At 35.6% G+C, this 19,955-nt stretch overlaps 3 protein-coding genes across 3 annotated transcripts; 2 read left to right on the top strand and 1 right to left on the bottom strand.

Moving 5' to 3' along the window:
• The first annotated feature begins 453 nt into the window (after positions 1 to 453).
• Positions 454 to 1,325, top strand: LOC149900268 (larval cuticle protein A2B-like). The gene is made up of 2 exons (XM_090113003.1): positions 454 to 495; positions 727 to 1,325. Exons 1-2 carry the CDS (start codon positions 484 to 486, stop codon positions 1,261 to 1,263), a joined length of 549 nt encoding a protein of 182 aa, XP_089969129.1. The 5' UTR covers positions 454 to 483; the 3' UTR covers positions 1,264 to 1,325.
• Positions 1,326 to 6,731: 5,406 nt separating this feature from the next.
• Positions 6,732 to 8,137, bottom strand: LOC149900267 (lewis-type alpha-(1,3)-fucosyltransferase-like). The gene is made up of 2 exons (XM_090113378.1): positions 7,377 to 8,137; positions 6,732 to 7,065 (listed from the first exon to the last, which is right to left on the bottom strand). Exons 1-2 carry the CDS (start codon positions 8,135 to 8,137, stop codon positions 6,732 to 6,734), a joined length of 1,095 nt encoding a protein of 364 aa, XP_089969504.1.
• Positions 8,138 to 17,678: 9,541 nt separating this feature from the next.
• fd102C (forkhead domain 102C) lies at positions 17,679 to 19,101 on the top strand. The gene has a single exon (XM_090113363.1). The coding sequence runs from the start codon at positions 17,679 to 17,681 to the stop codon at positions 18,654 to 18,656; it is 978 nt and encodes a 325-aa protein (XP_089969489.1). The 3' UTR covers positions 18,657 to 19,101.
• Positions 19,102 to 19,955: the final 854 nt, after the last annotated feature.

Raw genomic sequence — 19,955 nt, 5'->3', positions numbered from 1 at the left:
TATAGGACATAGGTATGTTATGTCCTAAATATTATATTTTTTATTAAAAAGGTCATCAATTATACCTAAACGAAATCTCCAAAAATTTTTTTGCATTGCAAAGATCATGGGTCAATTATGCGTAATAAGCAACTCAATTTACATTGCGCTGAGGAGTGAGGATTTACAAACCTTTTAGCCAAAAAGGTCAGAGCTTATTTTAATTTATTGCACTTTTAACATTTAATCCGAAAACAAAGAGTACGTACGTAAGATAATAGCAGATGCACTCTTATATCGTTAAAAGGTTGTTGTAAATTATATTAATGTTGATATTAAAATGAAACAATGTTAGTGAATGAATGGCTTGCCTTGTATGACATAACGCGTGAACCAGTTTTTGACCTACACATGCCTGAGATTTGGTTTACAATGATCGAAGTATAAAAGCTCAGCACCGCCCGCTATCAACATCATTATCAGATAAACAACTTATCATTAAACATGGCAGCCAGAGTAAGTAGTATTATTGGCTTTAACCTATCATAAAAGGATACGTAAGAAAGTATACTTAACACTTTTACTTTCTTTTTAGTCAAAAAAGAGTTAAAAATAATTTCAGTTGCAGTTTGTTGTGTTCAAAATATTACCCAGATTAAGAATTAGAGATTTCTATTGAATTAGGATTTCCTTAAATCTGTACTGAAATAAAATGTCTGAATACTAATTTACATAAATTTCTTGCAGTTCGTCTCTTTCTTCTGCATCATCGCGGCTGCTGCTGCTCTGCCCGTAGTGCCTCTCGCTAAAGTGGCCTACGCTGAGCCCGAAGCGCCCGCCCACTACGAGTTCCAATACTCCGTACACGATGGCCAGAGCGGTGACGTCAAGCAGCAGCAAGAAGCCCGCGAAGGAGACGCTGTCCACGGCTCCTACTCTCTGGTTCAACCCGATGGCGTCCACCGCATCGTAGAGTACACCGCAGACAAGGAACACGGATTCAACGCTATCGTCCGTTATGAAGGCACCCCCATTCCCGCGCCAGCTCCCGCCAAGGTTGCCTACGCCGCACCAGTCGCCAAGTACGCTTATGCCCCCGTCGCCAAGGTCGCATACGCTGCTCCCGTCGCCAAGGTAGCATACGCTGCCCCCGTTTCCTACTCTGCCCCCGTCTCCTACTCCGCCCCCTTGTCTTACGCCGCTCCAGTCGCCAAGGTTGCCGCTTACTCAGCACCTCTTGGCCACGTCACCTTCTCTTCTCCCGCCGTGTCTTACCACCACTAGAATGAATGTTGTTATCTAAATTATTTTGTTAACTATTTATTACAACTACATTAGTAATCCTATATTTATGAGTTTTATTTACGGAAAGCATTGTGTAAGGAGGCGTCAAAACGACGTATCCAATATCAAAACGTTATAAACGAAGTTAGGAGGAAGCGTGTGGGTAGTGTCGGGGAATCAATTGAATTATGTAACATTATGAGGCGAGTGGCTCTTGTTACCCGGCACGTCCGCGCCCCTCCGGCTCTCTTTGACGCATTAGTCTTGACACCTATTCATTCATGTAGTTAAATTTGTGTGCAGCCATTATAACTTGACCCTCATGCTAGTCTTTAAATTTATCTGTGGCACCCCATATACACAGGCTTTACAGGGCGAGGTAGTTCCCAAAAGCTGGTCTTTATATGTGTCTGCACAAGTTGAAAGTAAAACGCTACATGCCATACATTAATGATTGCAGGCAAATACAAATTGACAGAACTGATAGTGAAAGTGGTTGTTAGGATAAAGCGAGGGGCTTATAAATGTGTGATGTGAATATTTAATTTGAACTACTAACAATGCGTTACATTTTTCATCTTAAACAAGAGTATTTTAAAAAATGTGCATAACATTATACGTTACGAGTAGGAAGATTGAAATTTCAACGAATGATTTGTGTCAAATGTGGTCTCAAATTATATTATATTATTACCTAAAATTTTACTTAATTAAAAAAATACAAATCTTGTGGGCAGTATCCAATCCAGAAAAATGTTTAAGAATAATGCATAAACTTGCCTTGGTGTTAAAAATAATCAATGAGTTAATCTGTAGTCCTGCACAATTCATGTTTCGATGATGAATACGATTTCAGTTTCATAATGCACTAACACATTTTCACTATAAAGCCATATTGCATATTTGAAAAGTTTAAATAACAAACGCGACCAAATGTTTTGACGAAGTTTTAAATCCGCCCACAAAGGGTTGCTGGCAATAATCCCGGTATTATGGGATGATGAACTATTACAACAAAGCCGTATTGTGTAATTATTATGAGAGATATTAAAGCAAATGTTACTTATATCCCCTTGGGAATTAATGAAGGGGTAATATCTTGTGATAAAATGACAATAAGACATATCTTGACTAAGATATGCGTAGGTACCTACGTGAAAATCGAAAGAAATAATTTGGATGGTTTTTGGAAACTTTATGTGACTACAGAATATATTATCATAGAGGTAAAAATAATCTTCTTATATATAAAAATGAATCGCAAAATGTGTTGGTAAGCGCATAACTCGAGAACGGCTGAACCGATTTCGATAATTCTTTTTTTATTATAATCCTTGCAGTACGAGGATGGTTCTTATGTAGAGAAAACGTAAACATGTACCACGGGCGAAGCCGGGGCGGACCGCTAGTCTTATATATAAAAATGAATCGCAAAATGTGTTGGTAAGCGCATAACTCGAGAACGGCTGAACCGATTTCAATAATTCTTTTTTTATTATATTCCTTGAAGTACGAGGATGGTTCTTATGCAGAGAAAACGTAAATATTATGTACCACGGGCGAAGCCGGGGCGGACCGCTAGTAATTTGCTAAAAATGTTTGTTTCTCTATATTGGAGACATAAGAAGGCACAATTTATTTAGTTTAAGTAGGTATCTTAATTTTAAAGATTCTCTTAGATTGAAAAACTCTTGAACTTATATATCCTATCCTAAATGGAGAGATTCAGAGATATGAGGATACCTACGTAATACGAAATACATACAAATTGTAAGGTAAGTATATATAAATCTCGTGTCACAATGTTTGTCCTCAATGGACTCCTAAACCACTTAACCGATTATAATAAAATTCGCACACCATGTGCAGTTCGATCCAACTTGAGAGATAGGATAGTTTTTATGAAAAAAAACGTAAACATGTAGGTACCACGGGCGAAGCCGGGGCGAACCGCTAGTTTTCTTATATTTTTCAATTCAAACAAACAGAAATAAACCATGCGTTCAGACCAGAACTTCATACCAGCTAGATTTTTCACCTATGATTTATCGTTTCACTAGTATGTATATTATGTTTAAACTCTATCTACCGAACAATCCAAACAAATCAATCTGAGCGTGAAATACAAAATCTGGTGCATTGTTGCAATGATAACAAGGCTTTCAATTATAACGGAACACATAAGCGAATAGATACGGCAATTACCAAGAGCAGGAAGCAGAGCGCCTGCGCTCCACCTAATTGTTTCCGTCGACTTCCCTCCCCTCCCTTCTCCCCCCTCACAACCTCCCCCATCTCCCCACATTGCTGACTAAACGATGAAATATGAAACTCAGATGTTCGATTGGTCTTTGTAAATGTTTATTGGGCTGTTTCGTCTCGGTAAAACGTTATTACCCTGCTTTACGGTGTTTAACTTGAATTACGACTTGTTACTTATATTGACGTTACATTAAAAGTACAGGGTTTCAAATTCGTATAAAATTTCCTTTCAAATGAGTTATGAGAAGTTTATCCCTGGTAAAGGCTTTGCGAGGACTAAAAAATTATTGCGCCTGTCAGCGAATCCCAAAAAATATTCAAAAGTTACTTGCATATAAATTCAGGTGTTGCATGTACAAATATTGAATATCATAACGAGCAGCAATTTGTAATTTGCCAACATTTTATCAATGAAGCTCTAACAATGTCAACATTTTTCGATAGCAATCCGATACGGGTCATCCGGAAGCAATCTGCATCGGACACAAAGCACAACGTTCACATTGTCCGACACACGTGCCGGCGCGTGTATGCGAGCCAGGACAATTGTGCCGATGTTACGCCTTTACAAGAGATTGCTATTTACGCTCATCAGGCGTATTATTTTTAATGGTAGCACTTTCAAACAATTTCGTTCAAGTGAAAATAAAGTATGCAAAATTGTATTCGTTAGTAAATGTATTCTATGGAAATATTAATCAATCCATCAATAATTCATTATTTTTTGAAAATGCATGCAAATAATAATGTAACATCATTAAACAAAAATGAACAGTAAAGTTTATGGCTATTAATTAATATTCTCTTTGGCGAGTCCATTTAGGAGACAACGCGAATGGCAGGCAAATACAAAGTACGCAACCCTTCATTAACGTGGCTAATGATTTGCTAAACACCCCCTTACTAGGTATTCCCTCGACATCTGCTTTGTTCGAGACCAAAATCTATTTAATGATATCGTATTGCTAATTTTGGGATTAGACGCGCGTTCCGTCGGTTATTGAATTATTCCGTTTGCGGGGGCTTCTCGCTCCCCGGGGATGTTTTAGTTTTGCGCAACGTTGATAAATACTTTTGATACTGGGTTTAAACGTGACAATTACCAGCCAAGATGGTAGATACTATTGTAGAGCACATTTTTGTAAGAATTCTCTGCAATATTGTTGTTGCAGCTTATGCATAAGTCTGCCTGTACTACATAGTATCTACAAAATTGTATCTACAAAATCGTGGCAAGTGAATTTTCGAAAATCTTTAAATGCACTTTTTTTTTAAAAATAAGGGAATGTTTATTTTCAGCAAATTCTGCTATCTCCAGTATTTAATCTTCCCTCCAGGGCGCACACACATGCAAATATAATATCAATTATCGTACTTACAGTTAAATTCAAACGCCTTTCCGAAAGATTTTACCAGCTTACAATTTTAAATGTGTTTCTTACCTTGCAAATCGATCCTTCGTATGCCATTGATTATTATGTATGATTATTTTCTTACATGTCTACCTATCTGGAACTATTCGTAAGTCATTTTAAAATTGAAGCGAAACAAGTAGGTACATAATAATTGGTCTTACAATTTTATAATGATATCAATCGCTTCCAGTTTGCTTGTAATAAAAGCATTTTATTGAAAAATAAATCGAACACATTGTAGGGGCCACAGCGTTGTTTCGGCCACAGGCAACAGTCCAGACAAGTCGGGTCGCTTTGTGAATACATTATGGAGGTACCTATTTCGTTTCGCACCTAATCACTTTGTCATCGTACACAAATAAATAAACTAAACATTTTGCTATATAAAGAAGAGACCATCTTTATCTCATTATTGGTCCAATAATCCATAGTTTACAGTGTATATAATTAGTCACAAGTCGAACTTTTATTCATTATTTTATATTTTGCTGGACCCAAAAGTCTTTTCAACAAGGTTCACAGTAAATACTCTTATATACCAACTTAAAACCCCAAGTGCTCGACTTTCCCAGTTCACTGGAGCGCATAACATCACAATGATTAATTCGCGTTTAATTCATAATTGCTATAATGGTATCCACAATAGATCCACGTCAGATTCAAGAGCCACTCAATTAAGAGGCATTCAGTGTCCCTGTTTGCGAACCGGTCGAGTGTCGACGCTCTCATTGGCTAACCACGGAGGGTAGTACCAGCTCTTAGATATATTTTTGAGGTTACTTGTCCATTATGATAGCCTTTGTTCATAGGAAGTACATTGTAAACTAAGTGGAAGGAATGGTTAGTTTTGGTTGATGCAAACCGGGCTTGGATTGTGGTAATTTGAATCAGAATTGTGAAACTTGAAAGAAAGAAGAAGAAGACGATATTTTCAAAACTAACTATATAACTATACTTATTTTCATTTGTCAATAGAATCTTACAAATTATTATACAGAAAATGTAGAGCTGAGTGAAATGACAATGTTAATAGATATTTTGGTTTGTTTACTGTGAAAAGGTTATGAATTTTGTATAAAATGTTATAATATAAAGTGTTACCTACAAGTTAGAACACAGTTTTCAGGCCACAGAGACACAGTGGTACCTACATATCTCACAAGATCGCATCCAAAATCCATTCTACGATTTCCCGACTAGTAGACACGACGACAACCCCTCGCAGCAACATTAATGTTATTATTTGGCAACATTTACTAAATAATTTGCTCGTTAAACGTCGGCTGATCCGCGCCCCCTCTAACTACCGTATTGTGCGAGCCCCTTGTAGCGGTGGATTCAACCAATACTGAACATTAATTACTTTCCCGTCTTTATACCGTATTTGTGGCAACATGCTCTTTTGTGTGTTATACGAAATTAATAACGGAGTAGAGGTGGATTAGAAAACTATCGCTGTCGAAGTCTTATAAGTAACGTTGATGAGTTTTTCGCTTTATTGTTATGTTTGTTACTTTTAGGGTTGCTTTCGATTTCAATAAGAATTGTATTTTCTTTATAAATGAACTGGAAATCATCAAATATATTGATGAATAATTTGATGTTTTCCGCTCTACCTCTACCAACTGTTAATGCCAAGTCTGGTGCTTTGAATATACTCAATACGTTTTACTTTACCTGAAATAAAAATACTACGTCTAGTAATTTTCCAAACACATCGACCGATCAGGAACTTAAAAACTAGTTATATCATAAACACATGCAAACAAAATCTCCAAATATAACATATATTTAATACAAACGAAATATATGACTGCCATCGATATTAACGAGCGACGTCTCGTTCCAATATTCCTGTGAAAGGCACCATTTCATGCCATTGATGTCATTCCACCAAATTCGAAACTTTTCTTTTGCCGGTACATGCCTAGACTTCGTATGTAGGGCTTCACATAGCTCGCACAGGGGGTGGCTTGAACGGGGATCGGATTCTACGGTGTACAAATTAGTCCATTTGAAATACGTTTCATAAAGCTTGGGATCTTTTATGGCTTTGTACATGGCGAAGGCTAAATTATAAGGGTGCATCTCGCGCGCGTTTATATAGGATCCGGCTGGGAGGAACCTGAAATCGGACGGCTTTATAGTGTAGGGTATATAGTGTGTTAGATGGATTTGATTCGTATGATACTTAAATGGGCAAAAAATGAATAGAATAACTTCAATAGAAAGTTTTCTTCCATTTTACAAAATCTACTTTATTTCTAAGTGATGAAGAAAGGAACTTATGGTGAACTATACGTTATTGTTTTTTGCAACATGGATTAATTTAAAACTGCAAAGCAACGAATTGAATATTTTTACAGTGATCTTCTTTGTTGCAAAAATATAAGCATATCAACATGTGATTAATTAGGAAATATCACAGAAAAATACCTGCTATAGTTAGCGCCACCATATACTATAGGGACGGCATAGTTATCGTATCCATGCAGAACTTTTTCCGTCACGTAGTCTTCCGAGAAAGAGTTTTCGAAGGCCATGTAAAAGTAATAATCCCTCAACATAATGTCACAATTGTCATGTGGGCATTTATTTTGCGAGCAGCTACCATACACATCAATTCTCAGGGCGAAATGGAATAAATGTTCTTGGAGCCTGGTTAAATATTCGTCTCTAAAGCTGTCGGCTCTGCAGTGGCTTACAAGCCAGGCTGCCGCTTTTTTCTTTTTACCTAAAATGAGCTTTATCCTGCGCGACACAGGTTTGGAACTTCTCTGCCATTTTATAGAAACGCTGGGGGCTACGACGGCTCCCGTAAGATTTCGCACAATAAAGTAACTCCACACGATATCAGAATCGAGACGATATGTAAAAGTCCAATTGAAAAAGCCGTCGTCGTACGTGTTACACGCGGGGTTATTGTATGACGATTCAAGAGAATTGAAAACGTAAATTTGCGACGCCGTACGTTTACTTGGTCTGTCTTCGGTTTCTGATTCTAGGAAATTTTCACTGAAGACAATAGCATCGAATTGTAGGTAATTGAGAAGGAATTTTCTGTGACTGGTGAAATAGCAATTTGCGTGTGAACATTTTTGTGCGGTAAATATCTCCTGCGTTATAAGATGGTTTTCCTTCCAGGTTAAGACGTATTTCACATCTCCTTTCAACTTATATTCACGTCTGCGTTGCATTACTGTTAATAAACTATTAACATTTTCGTATAAATCATTTACATAGTGCAATAAATACACATGTGTAAAAACACACAATGATATCACTATAAAAATACATGCAATTGATTTTCTAGAAAGTCTTCTTATATTTATAAAACAAAACATTCTGTGAACTGATAAAAATTACTCTAGGAAAAAAATTAGTCTAAATTAGACAAAATATATAAAACAATATAAAATGACATAAATATATCATATTCATAATTTATTTGACATTTTATAGAATATAAAATGCAAGACAATGCTTTATAAGTTCTTACTGATAGACGTACGTAACTATTGTATTAAAAAAATGATCCTATTACTGACCTTGTGGGCTTTGGACTTATGAGAACTTCTAAAATATTCGATTACTACTTATTTCGCGGTATTATAAGTACATAGTAAAAGGGAACAGAACAAATCTCTATTTTCGTTATCGATAAATTGGGACATAATATTTGTATTGCAACAACGAAGTCGACCGGATACACTATCGGAAAAGATGTGCTAATCTCCATTATTTCGCGTGAGAGTTTGACCCAGATATAGGCCTTTTGTATCTAGGTGGGCATCCCAATTGAAGTGTAGACAACCTGACAATGGTCTTTAACATTCGACTAATCCGAGATTAAGATTCTATCAGTGCAGGACTTGATAAACACTTCACAAGCAAACACAATTCATGATGTGGTCGAGGAGCTAGTTACGTTTTGTTGTTGATTTATTTTTATAGAGATTTAAAAGGTTGATTATTTTTAGGAACTGAAATGGCAGGTTCTAAACTTTCCACCATTTATCGAAATGCACATATTATACATGTGTATGTACCTACTTTGGTATTGATGCAAAACTAAGAATTAGGTAGGCTATGTACCTATGTAGATACCTAATTAAAAACTTAAGACACATTTATTTTAATTGAAAATTAAATTAATGTAAGTACCTATACAGGGTGTCCCACTGTTGGTATACTAAGCTCAAAGGAGGTTATAGTTTTGCATACGCTGAATACGTAAAAAATACTTATAAAATTCCAGACGCATTTTTTTTACAAATAGAAGAATTCTTAAAACTTTATGTGTACACTCATAACAAGCAATCCCCGCAACTTTGCCACCACCACGTGAGCTATCGTTTAAGATTATGTGTTCATAGACAAAATGCTCACATTAGCGAAGCGGTATATGCCGGCTGCGCGAAGCTAGAGAAGAAAACATGGATTTTCAGGAAAAATTTTGCAAAAAAAATTTGACGTAATTTTGTTGTTTAAGTATTTTTTACGTGATCAGTGTATGCTAAACTACAAGTCCCTTCGCGCTTAGTATACCAATAGTGGGACATCCTGTATATTTACAAATTATAATTTAGTCCTCAACAATTTCCCAGTTTATGACCAGGAGTTTGTACAAAATACGTTGTATAATAATTATAGTATCAGAAAATGAATCGACAAAGTATCTAACACTCAGAATCAAATTGTATTCACAATTCCATCACCAACTCCTACACTCTTTGAAGTACAGTTACTTTTGAGTGTTGAAAAAATACTGACCATCATTGATGGGCCGTCATCGAAGAGATTTATGTATTGTGTTCAAAATATACAGTTATTGTTGGCAAAATATACATTGTTGGAGCGTGCGCCCAATGGACGGACAAAGCACTTGTAATTGAATTAAAATCGCCTAAGATGTTGGTGTGAAATTGGAGCGATCGCGCAGATGTAGTATGATTCTTTTCAGAATTTAGCGGATTTCGTGATAATTTATTTATAGGATGCTGGCACCTGGGGTAATGTGTAACACCTATACTTGTGGTCAGTATTTTTTTCATAAGTAGATTGTAAGTAGGTACCTGCAGGCTGCAGTAGAAATCATACGTTGAACAAAAAAAATGAGATATATAATAATAGATATATAATACGTTTCCTTCACCGGGGGCGGCAAAATATTATTCGGTAATTCTTCATTGTAAATATACGAGTACCTACCAGCTTTTAATAATATGAAAATTTTATTATTGACGAACAATTTTTTTACATCATAATTCATAACCCGTTAAAACAGCAACATTAACAAAAAATCACCACCAATTTGACTGTCAGCAAAATAGTCAAAGTTACATTTAAATGTGAAACAGAAAAACGAAACAAAGCGCTTCCCAAGGGTTAGAATTTAAGCTGTTTAAATATTTATGCACTATTTACGTATTGACAAAACAGAATAATTCGAGTGCGAGTCACAATGGATTGTATTGTTCCACCAAATGTTTTTATTTCACGAGCTTCCGTGGTCGAATGAGAATAATTCTGTGGATTTAAAGAGCCATTGTAACTCATTGAACTGCACCAATGAGGGTGCTTGTCATTTCTTTCTATTTAGCGCATTATCGATACATGTTGAGCATTTAATCGGATGTGTAATTTTGACACGTATTGATTAATTTATTATGTGCACATGGAATTGTTAATTATATTAAAATCCCTTTGTAAGTCGTCATTAGTATTGCTATAACGAAGTTTTAATTTGTCGTGATTTTTATCATATTATATTATTAGGTAGGTATGTAGTATTTGAAATGAAAACCTTACATCATTATTTTGCGATAATTCCCTATTTTAAACAAGAAGAAACAACTCATCAATCGTTACACTTGAAAGAAAAAAAAATATGAACCACTCATAAAAAAATCGTTACCACTCACAAAACAAATAACTTACATGAACCCATACCAAAATATAAGCAATTGTCAATCCGACCACAGTAGCCAAACATTTGTGGTCCTTAACCAGTAGCGAAGTTGGCTGACAAAGGAACGGAAGCAAGTAATCCACTTAGCGTCACTTAATCCTGGCCTGTCATTGTTGGTCGAGTGCTTAATTCGATCAGCCTGCGCTACATTATTCATACGGAAATGTATTGCTACGATACGGATGTGATTTGTTTTACTGTGGCCACGGGTTTTTTATTGCGAATTAATTTTGGGATCGTTTTTATGGAAAGTAAATTGATTCATAATTGAACAATGAACGTCATAAAAAAAAACGTTTTATTAAAGTTTTTACGTCGATATTTTCCTCAATAATGTTAGTATTAATAGTTGCCTTATTGTACCTATATTTGAAATTTGTAGATAGCTTGATAGTTTGTCTAGCTGGCCCTGATATATATGGTTATAGGCTACAGTCTGACTGTCTTATTTCAATTTGAAGTCAGAGGTTGAAGCTCCATAACCTAATGTGAAATTTCTTACATTACATACAGAAAAAAATGGCTAGGTGATTGATATAAGATTTAGTATTCTTATGAAAAATTAAATATTTATGAAGTTATACATTCGCAAATTCCTATCGAGCTGATCTAGCCTTTATAAAGAGTAGGTAGATAAAGAGAGGTAGAGTCATCGCTATTTTGCCATTCGTTTAAAAATACCATTAAACAAATCTTACGTTGCTAAAAGTACTTACTAGTAACTAATGAAGTATGAACTACTAACTAAGTAGGTAATTGTCCCTCAGTTGTAACTTTGTAGTTAGCACTTAATATTTTCATATCTTACAGAAGCTTTCGTCAAATTCCATCAGGGAACAAAGCGAAAAATATGACAATGTTATATCTTAAGCACGTATCTTCAACTTACAATCCATATCTCCAATCTCACTGAGATAAAGAGATCCTCTAAAAAAATATTTATTGTGTTTACACAAACGTAGGTGGTAATACGAGCACTTATTCAAAATATTAACTCGTAAAGGGGACGTCATTCTTCACGATAACTCGAAAAAAACACTTAATAATATTATTGGGTTCTAATTTCGTTTGTTAATCGTTACTATAAAAGTGTCAGGGGATTACAATAGAGGTAGCAGCATTCAGTTGCGATATAGGGCGCTAGGCGAGTATTATTGTAAAAAACCCTTCAAAAATAGATCTTATTGCAACGCAAGAAGTGTTAATTTATTCAAAGTTTCGTGATAAACGCTTGTTCAAGTGTCGCAATGGATTTATTAATCAGTTTTTGTGGGATTTGGATTCTAAGAATGTATTATTGGCTTAAGAGGTTATTTTAGGGCCTAATAAAATATTTATTTTCAAATTGGCCACGACAATTTTATTAAAGTTTATTTATTTAAAAATTAAAATGCTTATTATTTTTCTTTTCATCACCAATGATTTCAATAAGTTTACCTACTCAATATTGCCTACACTTCACAATACCCACGTACCCTCTAGGTATTCTTTGTAAGCAGAATGTGTTGATATTTCAGTTATGCATTAAAAATATACACGAAGCATCCTACACACCCTACACATTACGCCAATATGAAATTTCCACACACCCGCGAAAATACGAATTCCAAGAAAAAAGTTCTTCATAAACACAGAAAAGTCGCGAGAAAGCGGCGGCAGCGCGCCGGTCGATTTACATAAAATTAACATGGACGCCGCGCGCCAGCAGTTAATACCTCCTTTGTGACGCCAAAATATTTTGCGAACAGTTTTCCACACAAAGTCTGTAATTCAATATACAAGCGGGCGGCATTTAACAAGAAAGCTATTTACATTCTAAATATTACGCTGAAGTTTCAGCTTTGCGCTTAATTTGATGTCGCTTTTATGTTCGCTTGTAACGCTTTTCTAAATATTTCGTTTACATTTTGTTTATGTAGCGTGGTAAATAATTTTTGATGTGTTTTTTAAATGTTATTTAACCGTTTTTTGTTCATAGGAGACATATGTAATTATTATGTGAGTATGAAACAACGTATGAAATGAGGAAGAGTCATTGTCGTAGAGTAAAGTCTACGACCTACGTAGAGGGTAGGTACCTAACACATAGTTACTCGTAGTCATTTATCATTACATAATCATATGTCATATTATTATTATGTAAGTACCTATACCTAGTAAGGTATTTAGTCGGACTCCACATTGAATCAAAAAAACATTACCTACGTATAGGTAGAGAAACAAAATTTCAGATCTTTTATTTTTTATGCCTGTATGTCTGTATTATATTTTCCATTTAAAATAAATTCCACTGCAATAATCATACTTTATACAATATGTTTACCACCACGGATGTTATTATTTCTGCCCAACAATAAATCGTATGTACAACTAGGTACAGTTACATAAACAATGCAAATACAGAACAAACCGTGGGCCGTACTGTCGCGCACAAAATTTATTGCCACGGTTGTAGGGTACAGTTGGTACAGTCGAGTACAATGGGTTCAGGAGCGGTGGGCGGAGCGGCCCGCCTCCGTCTTGCGGCCTCGGCAATTAGAACAACAATGAAACTCGGCTTGAAATAAATCAATCTGCATAAATTCAAAACGGTCTAATTTCGAATCTGTGTGATCGGGACGTATTGATTTGTTTGGAATGGTACATATTTGGAAATAGAGCGGTTAAGACTTGCTTATGCATGCTTGACTTTAAAAGCTTTAAATGACAGCTTTTAAAGTAAAAAATAATAAAAGCTTTCATTAGAAGCTTTTTATGTCAAACATTGAAAGTTTTTATATGAGAGCTTTTGAACTATTTTTGCTTACCTACAGGTAATAGATTTTTAGTAACTAGAACAGTATTATTTTCACAATTGAATGATATATTTTTTTGAACACTTTCATCATAATACATAGCTTACCTAGATCAAAACTTCCCGATGGATATTTTTAATGAAAGAACCTACCTAATTTTAATCAATTATTTAAATCACTCTTATGAAAAATTTGGTTTCAAATGGAACCTAGTTTTTGACATAGAAATTGCAGTAGGAGCCTGGTATGCAAATGCAAGCCTATCATGGCATATTCTCTATAATTAAAACTATCTTCTGAGGTTACATTTGTTTGGTATAACTTACTTTTGGCATACATGACCTCCGGGTATTGGCTAGGTACTTACCTACCTATAGAAAGGGCGCTATTTGGCATGAGGCGCCAAAGAAAGCTCCTTGCGTTTATTATTTTGTTCAGCAATGATAACTTTATGTACCTACAGAACATTTTTCTTTAAGCGTCGGTTGAAGATTTAACAATATCCTTATAATGTGTACCTAAACTATAAACGAAAATATTATAATAGCGTGAAAATAATATCCTGCTCTACATTTTTCCTACTCTAGGGCCGAGCGATGTTGTAGGTATATTAGGTAAGTATTACTGCATTAATTAATTGTAAGACTGCATTATGGGTCAATCCGTTTTAAGTGGTTTTAATTTATGAGCTTAACACATGAGTGATTATAAATAAACAACAGAGTGATTACAATCTATAATCAGATTTATGCGATTATTTTACTTAATATTTACTATATTATATAAACTTTTATTTTGGAATAAATTTACTATACATTATAGGTATTTAAATATATTTTAGTATCGAGTAGTCTGTTGTTGCCTTTAAATTAGAATTCGTGCAGCGTGCCGCGCGTTCGCGTTGTTTGCCGATCAATTCGTTTGTTTTACGTCACCGGGAGACGTGATGCGACCAATCAATTGAAAACACACATTTGTACGAAAATACACGGCAAATAAAGGAAATACAAGAAGCGTGGAGCAATTTTGTTTCATCTATTTTTTACTGTAGGTACTTATGAGGCTTATAGTTGGTAGGTAACTATGTACCTACTTATTTTAATTATACCTACGGAATTCCCTAATCACGGTTAATAACCAGGAATGATACCTAATAAGATTAATTTGTATCCCAAGAAGAACTCATAGAGATAATAATTAATATCTGCTCATTATGAGTCTCTACCGCTCTACATCTATTGGGTTTGTAACGTTTATAAACCAAACGAATTAAAGAAAGAAGAGAGAAACCGTGAAGAAATCTCGTAATAATTATGTTATTTTTTGTCTCTGAAAAAAAAACGCAAGAAAAACACATGCTGATAGTTTATTTATTATTTTGAATTATAACACTATGAATGAAATTGGAATTCGCAAGAAATAAACATAAAAAAGTTATCCAACCAGACATAATAAGTAATTTTCTAAAATAATTTTCAAATGTAAACAAAAATGTCGATTGCTACCAATCTGTATACTTAACAAATGGGTAAATATTTCCTGTAATTTCCTTTTTCCGAAACATTGCTTCACAAAGCGAAAGGAGACACAAACAAGATGGCGTATTTAAATGGGCGGCGACGTCATTGTTGGCGCGAAACGCTCGTTCGTTCTGCTCTGCTCGCACTCGCAATGAAAGCTCTTTATTTTCATTCCCTAAACATAGTGTGCACAACGCTTTATGAGTAAATTATTGCTAAAGAAATGTGAGCTTTACTAATTTTGCATCAGCGTTTATTTTCGGTCAACGCGCTGTCTACAAATTATGTCACATGTGAAACTGTTGCACATTCCTCTATCCTTTTCACACTCGTAGAATCAAACCTATTTTTATATAGACATCTCCCTCTCGCGCACCTCCTGAGAAGTAATGTGTTATTGCTTGTTGTGATATCTTCAAAATAACAGGGAAGTACTCGGTACGAAGTTGTCATTTGTAACGGTTTCAAGTAGCGACAGCAAAAAAAGTGATGCATTTTTTTCAGTTATGTCAAATGTTCAAATCAACCACACTTGGGTTATGCTGTGGTGGAAAAGATTATAAAATGCTTCGTTAATAATGTAGGAAAATTAAAATAAAGTATGGGTAGAAAGGGTATGATTAACACATAATAACTTCTCGTTTAGGTTGACTTAATAACCAATTTTTTATGTTTTTAACGTGTGAATATGTAGTTACCTAATTTCGCCTTACAAAGATTAAACTTAACACTAGAGCGCACGCGCGGGGGACATAGGTCACCCAGTGCTATATATTGCTAAATATTTTTTTAAACAATCGTGTTTGAGTGTTGTTGTCTCAGGTATTCCCCGACTACCAATCACCGGACATTTTAGCAGCGTATCAGCTTCCTTGGTGCAACGAAGTGTACTCTGCGAAAATATAAAAGTACATGGGTGACGCATGTCCCCCGCGCAAGCGTTCTAGGAAGTTTTTGAAATCATACAATTACGAGTGAAAATCAAGTATACCGCTTTTATTTTTTACTGCTCTTATGATCAATTTATACTTTTAAGAAATTATTAATATACCTATGGGTAACTAAAATCGAAATAAAATACTCATATTCGAGTGTTAGGACATACTTATTTTTTATCCATACTATAATATTATAAATGCGAAAGTAACTCTGTCTGTCTGTCTGTTACTCAATCGCGCCTAAACTACTGAACCAATTTTTATGAAATTTGGTATGGAGATATTTTGATACCCGAGGAAGGACATAGGCTACTTTTTATCCCGGGAAAATGACGCAATCCCGGAAATCCCACAGGAGCGGGAACTATGCGGGTTTTCTTTGACTGCGCGAGCGAAGCCGCGGGCGGAAACCTAGTTGAAAATAAAATTTTATTGGATAAGAACAACTTATTCTTAAACTTTATAATTAGATGATTATTTTTCACAAATTTGTAGTTTCCAAAGTAAAAAAAACTGATTGATCACAATAAGTAATAAATTAGTTACTTTTCACAGAGGTTTATGTTTAGCTCATAATTTAAGTAAAATGAGAAAATATTGATATTTTTTTTGTTTCATCACTTAAAAATAAAGTTGATTCATAAATAAGTACTTCGTTTACTTTTTTAACTACGATTTTTATGAAAAAAAACGTGCGTCGTATTGGGTGACATAATATGTGACCCACGCGTGCACTCAAGGAAAATTTTAGGCGCGAGCGCTCTAGTGTTAATCATCTTATTGGTACTTAGTTAGCAAATTATTTGAATTGGAGCGTGGTTGCCTTACTTAGGTAGATTTGTATTTTTAAATTTCTTGAAAATAAGGTAGGTAGGGACCTACTTAATTGGGATTGATATGAAGAATATGCAAAATAGATTAATTTGATTTTATTTACCTAGGCAAGTACTTACATACCTACCTACAAATCGGATCGAATGGACTGTTATTAAGTAAAGACTAGATACAATTAAAAAGAGTACCTATATCGATAATATTCTTGCAGTTGATGAATTAATAAAATAGATTGGTATTCGTAGCTTATAAAAAAATTTCGTAGGTACAAATGTTGTTCATATTTTGATAGGTAGGTACTAAAACTAACTTACCTACCTAACGTACTTACGTACTGTGAAACTTTAATTTATTAATTATATAAACTGGAAATCAAAACGCGATTAGTAAACACATGGACTTTATTTTAATAAACAAATAAAATACTTTTTTACTTTTAAAAATCTCACCTTTGTATACTTACAAATGTCATTGCGCGCAGTACCGCAGACTTAAGGCAGGGTGCGTGGAGTTGCAAAGCCGTCGGAGTGGGGCGTCGCTAAACAAAAACACGTATACAAGGAGCGGGCTGGCGGTGATTGGCTAGCCGGGCCCGCCCCCGCCCCCTCTCGCGCCGGGGCCCGCAGCGCGAGCCAGCCCTCCGGCAGACCCGCATTCGTGCACTGACACTCATCGCGAACATGTGCAGCGGAGCCGAGGGAGGCCCGTGGCCGCTTGGCAAAGACGCGCCCGCAGTTACCGCCGCCGCGATCGACCACTACCGACTTCAACTCTACAACTATGCAGTCGCTGAAAGACTCCGATTATATCCACCATCAGTCGCACCATGCTATGGGCCTTATGGACCTAGATTGGCATTATCCATGTCACTCCTGCAACAACGCGCTCTACAACCTGAAGAACCGAAACCGCAGCACAGTTACATCGGCCTTATTGCTATGGCCATCTTGAGCTCGCCGGATCATAAACTTGTTTTATCTGACATTTATCAGCACATTCTAGACAATTATCCGTACTTCCGCTCCCGAGGACCGGGATGGAGGAACTCGATTCGGCATAACTTATCACTAAATGACTGCTTCGTGAAAGCCGGAAGATCTGCAAATGGCAAAGGCCACTATTGGGCGATTCATCCAGCTAATATAGAAGACTTTCGTAAGGGTGACTTCCGGAGGCGCAAAGCTCAGCGCAAAGTACGGAAACACATGGGACTAGCGGTCGATGATGACGGAGAAGATTCTCCATCGCCGCCACCACAATCTCCTCCACCGACGGCATTGCCTTTACCGTTTTGGGGCGGCGGGCGAGTTCCTGCCGGAGTTCCGACGCGGAAGAGACAGTTTGATGTAGCATCTCTGCTTGCGCCTGATGATGCTCCGGAAAAAAGAGCTCGGCGAGATAGCAGTTGTGAGGAAGAAGTGGAGGAAGATATAGACGTAGTCGCCAGTGATCAAGAGGATGTGAGATCGGGAGAAGATGAGACCCGCGCGCCGCTAGCGCCGACGGCTCATTACCCGCTCCTCGGCGGGTGGTGGCCAGCGCTGGACCCCGCTTTACTGCAGCAATTAAGGCGACACACATCATCAGCCATGTCGCCAGCACCTCCTAGTCCATCTGACCAGCAACGGCCGCCCGATGTCAAACATGAAATGGTCTAAATATTTATCCGTGATTTCTAGTGTTTATAGTGAATGTACAGTATGTGAATAGTGAACCAATATATTATGAACGTTAGCTCTATCTGTGTCACACGTCTTTCCGTGTTCTAGTGATCCTTGATTTATACAGACTATAATATAAATCCAAATTTGTGTCTTAGAACCCCTCATATTTTTTTGTAAATATTATGTTGTAACATATTGTAAAGTTAAGCCAGAAGATGCTACTTGCCACGTTTTATGAATATTCTAGCACATTCCAATTAAGTTAAAATCTAGTGTTATTTTTAAATGAAGTCTGAAAACGACCAAGCCTCTGTAAATAGTAGTAGCTAATATTTTATCTGTACATAATGTGAAGTTGTCTACTCGTTGTTGTTATGATAACGTGAAACTTATGTTGTTACTTAGTAGAAATACGATATAAAATTAAGACGAGTCTATAAAACTGAAATAAATAGTAAATATCAAATGAATAACTATTTTTATTTCCGATTGAGATATATCCCATATGATCTTAATCCAAACCATCGATTTTAAGTGAACTGCCCTAAAAGCTTAAACACAAATTAGTATCTACCTACCTATTAGCTAACTTACAATAGCTACTAACCAATCCTGAAATTTAAAAAAGGCTTTTGTTTTTTATGACTGATTCTTTAGATATTTATAACAATACTAATATAAATCAATTCAATGATAATAGTCAATTAAATAATCGAGCATTTGTTAATACCTTTATCCAAGTGATAACAATAAATTCTTGTGCCATTTTTAATGATTATGATAATATGTAATGGGTACTAAGAAATTTCCAAACGGTCAGTACAAAGGAAGGAATAAAGAAATAGAAGTGAATTTGAATTGCACAAATAGAGAATTTTGAACAAATTTAAAATACTCTATATTCTCAACTCTACATTGAAAAATTGTTCTTGTAGAGCTTTTATATCTTTATAAATACTTAAATAATTTAATAAATATATAAAATATCTACAAATAAGAGGTTATCATCCAAAATAATAATATCCACATGTCTAATTACTAGTAATTTTTGATATAAAGGTGAATTAATACCCAGATGTATGAAAGTATCTTCATGCGAAAAATTTAAATAATGATCGGTATAATGCTTTCAAATCTGCAGCTAATAGGTTTACAATACTAAACGATTCTTCAAATTCCTTCTAAGTCTACCGATTATAATGTAACTAAGGTATTTAAACATGTTCTCACGGAATACAAGAACCGATTTACAAATGAATCATCGTTTAAAACTATGTAATCTTATTTGTTTTT

The sequence above is a fragment of the Colias eurytheme genome, chromosome 19 (genome assembly GCF_061535395.1).
Source record: "Colias eurytheme isolate Ceu_HAF_F1 chromosome 19, ilColEury1 Martin Lab GWU primary, whole genome shotgun sequence".
NCBI classification, from domain to species: Eukaryota; Metazoa; Arthropoda; class Insecta; order Lepidoptera; family Pieridae; genus Colias; species Colias eurytheme.
Note: the sequence above shows the minus strand (reverse complement) of the source record. Positions and strands in the feature narration are given on the sequence as shown.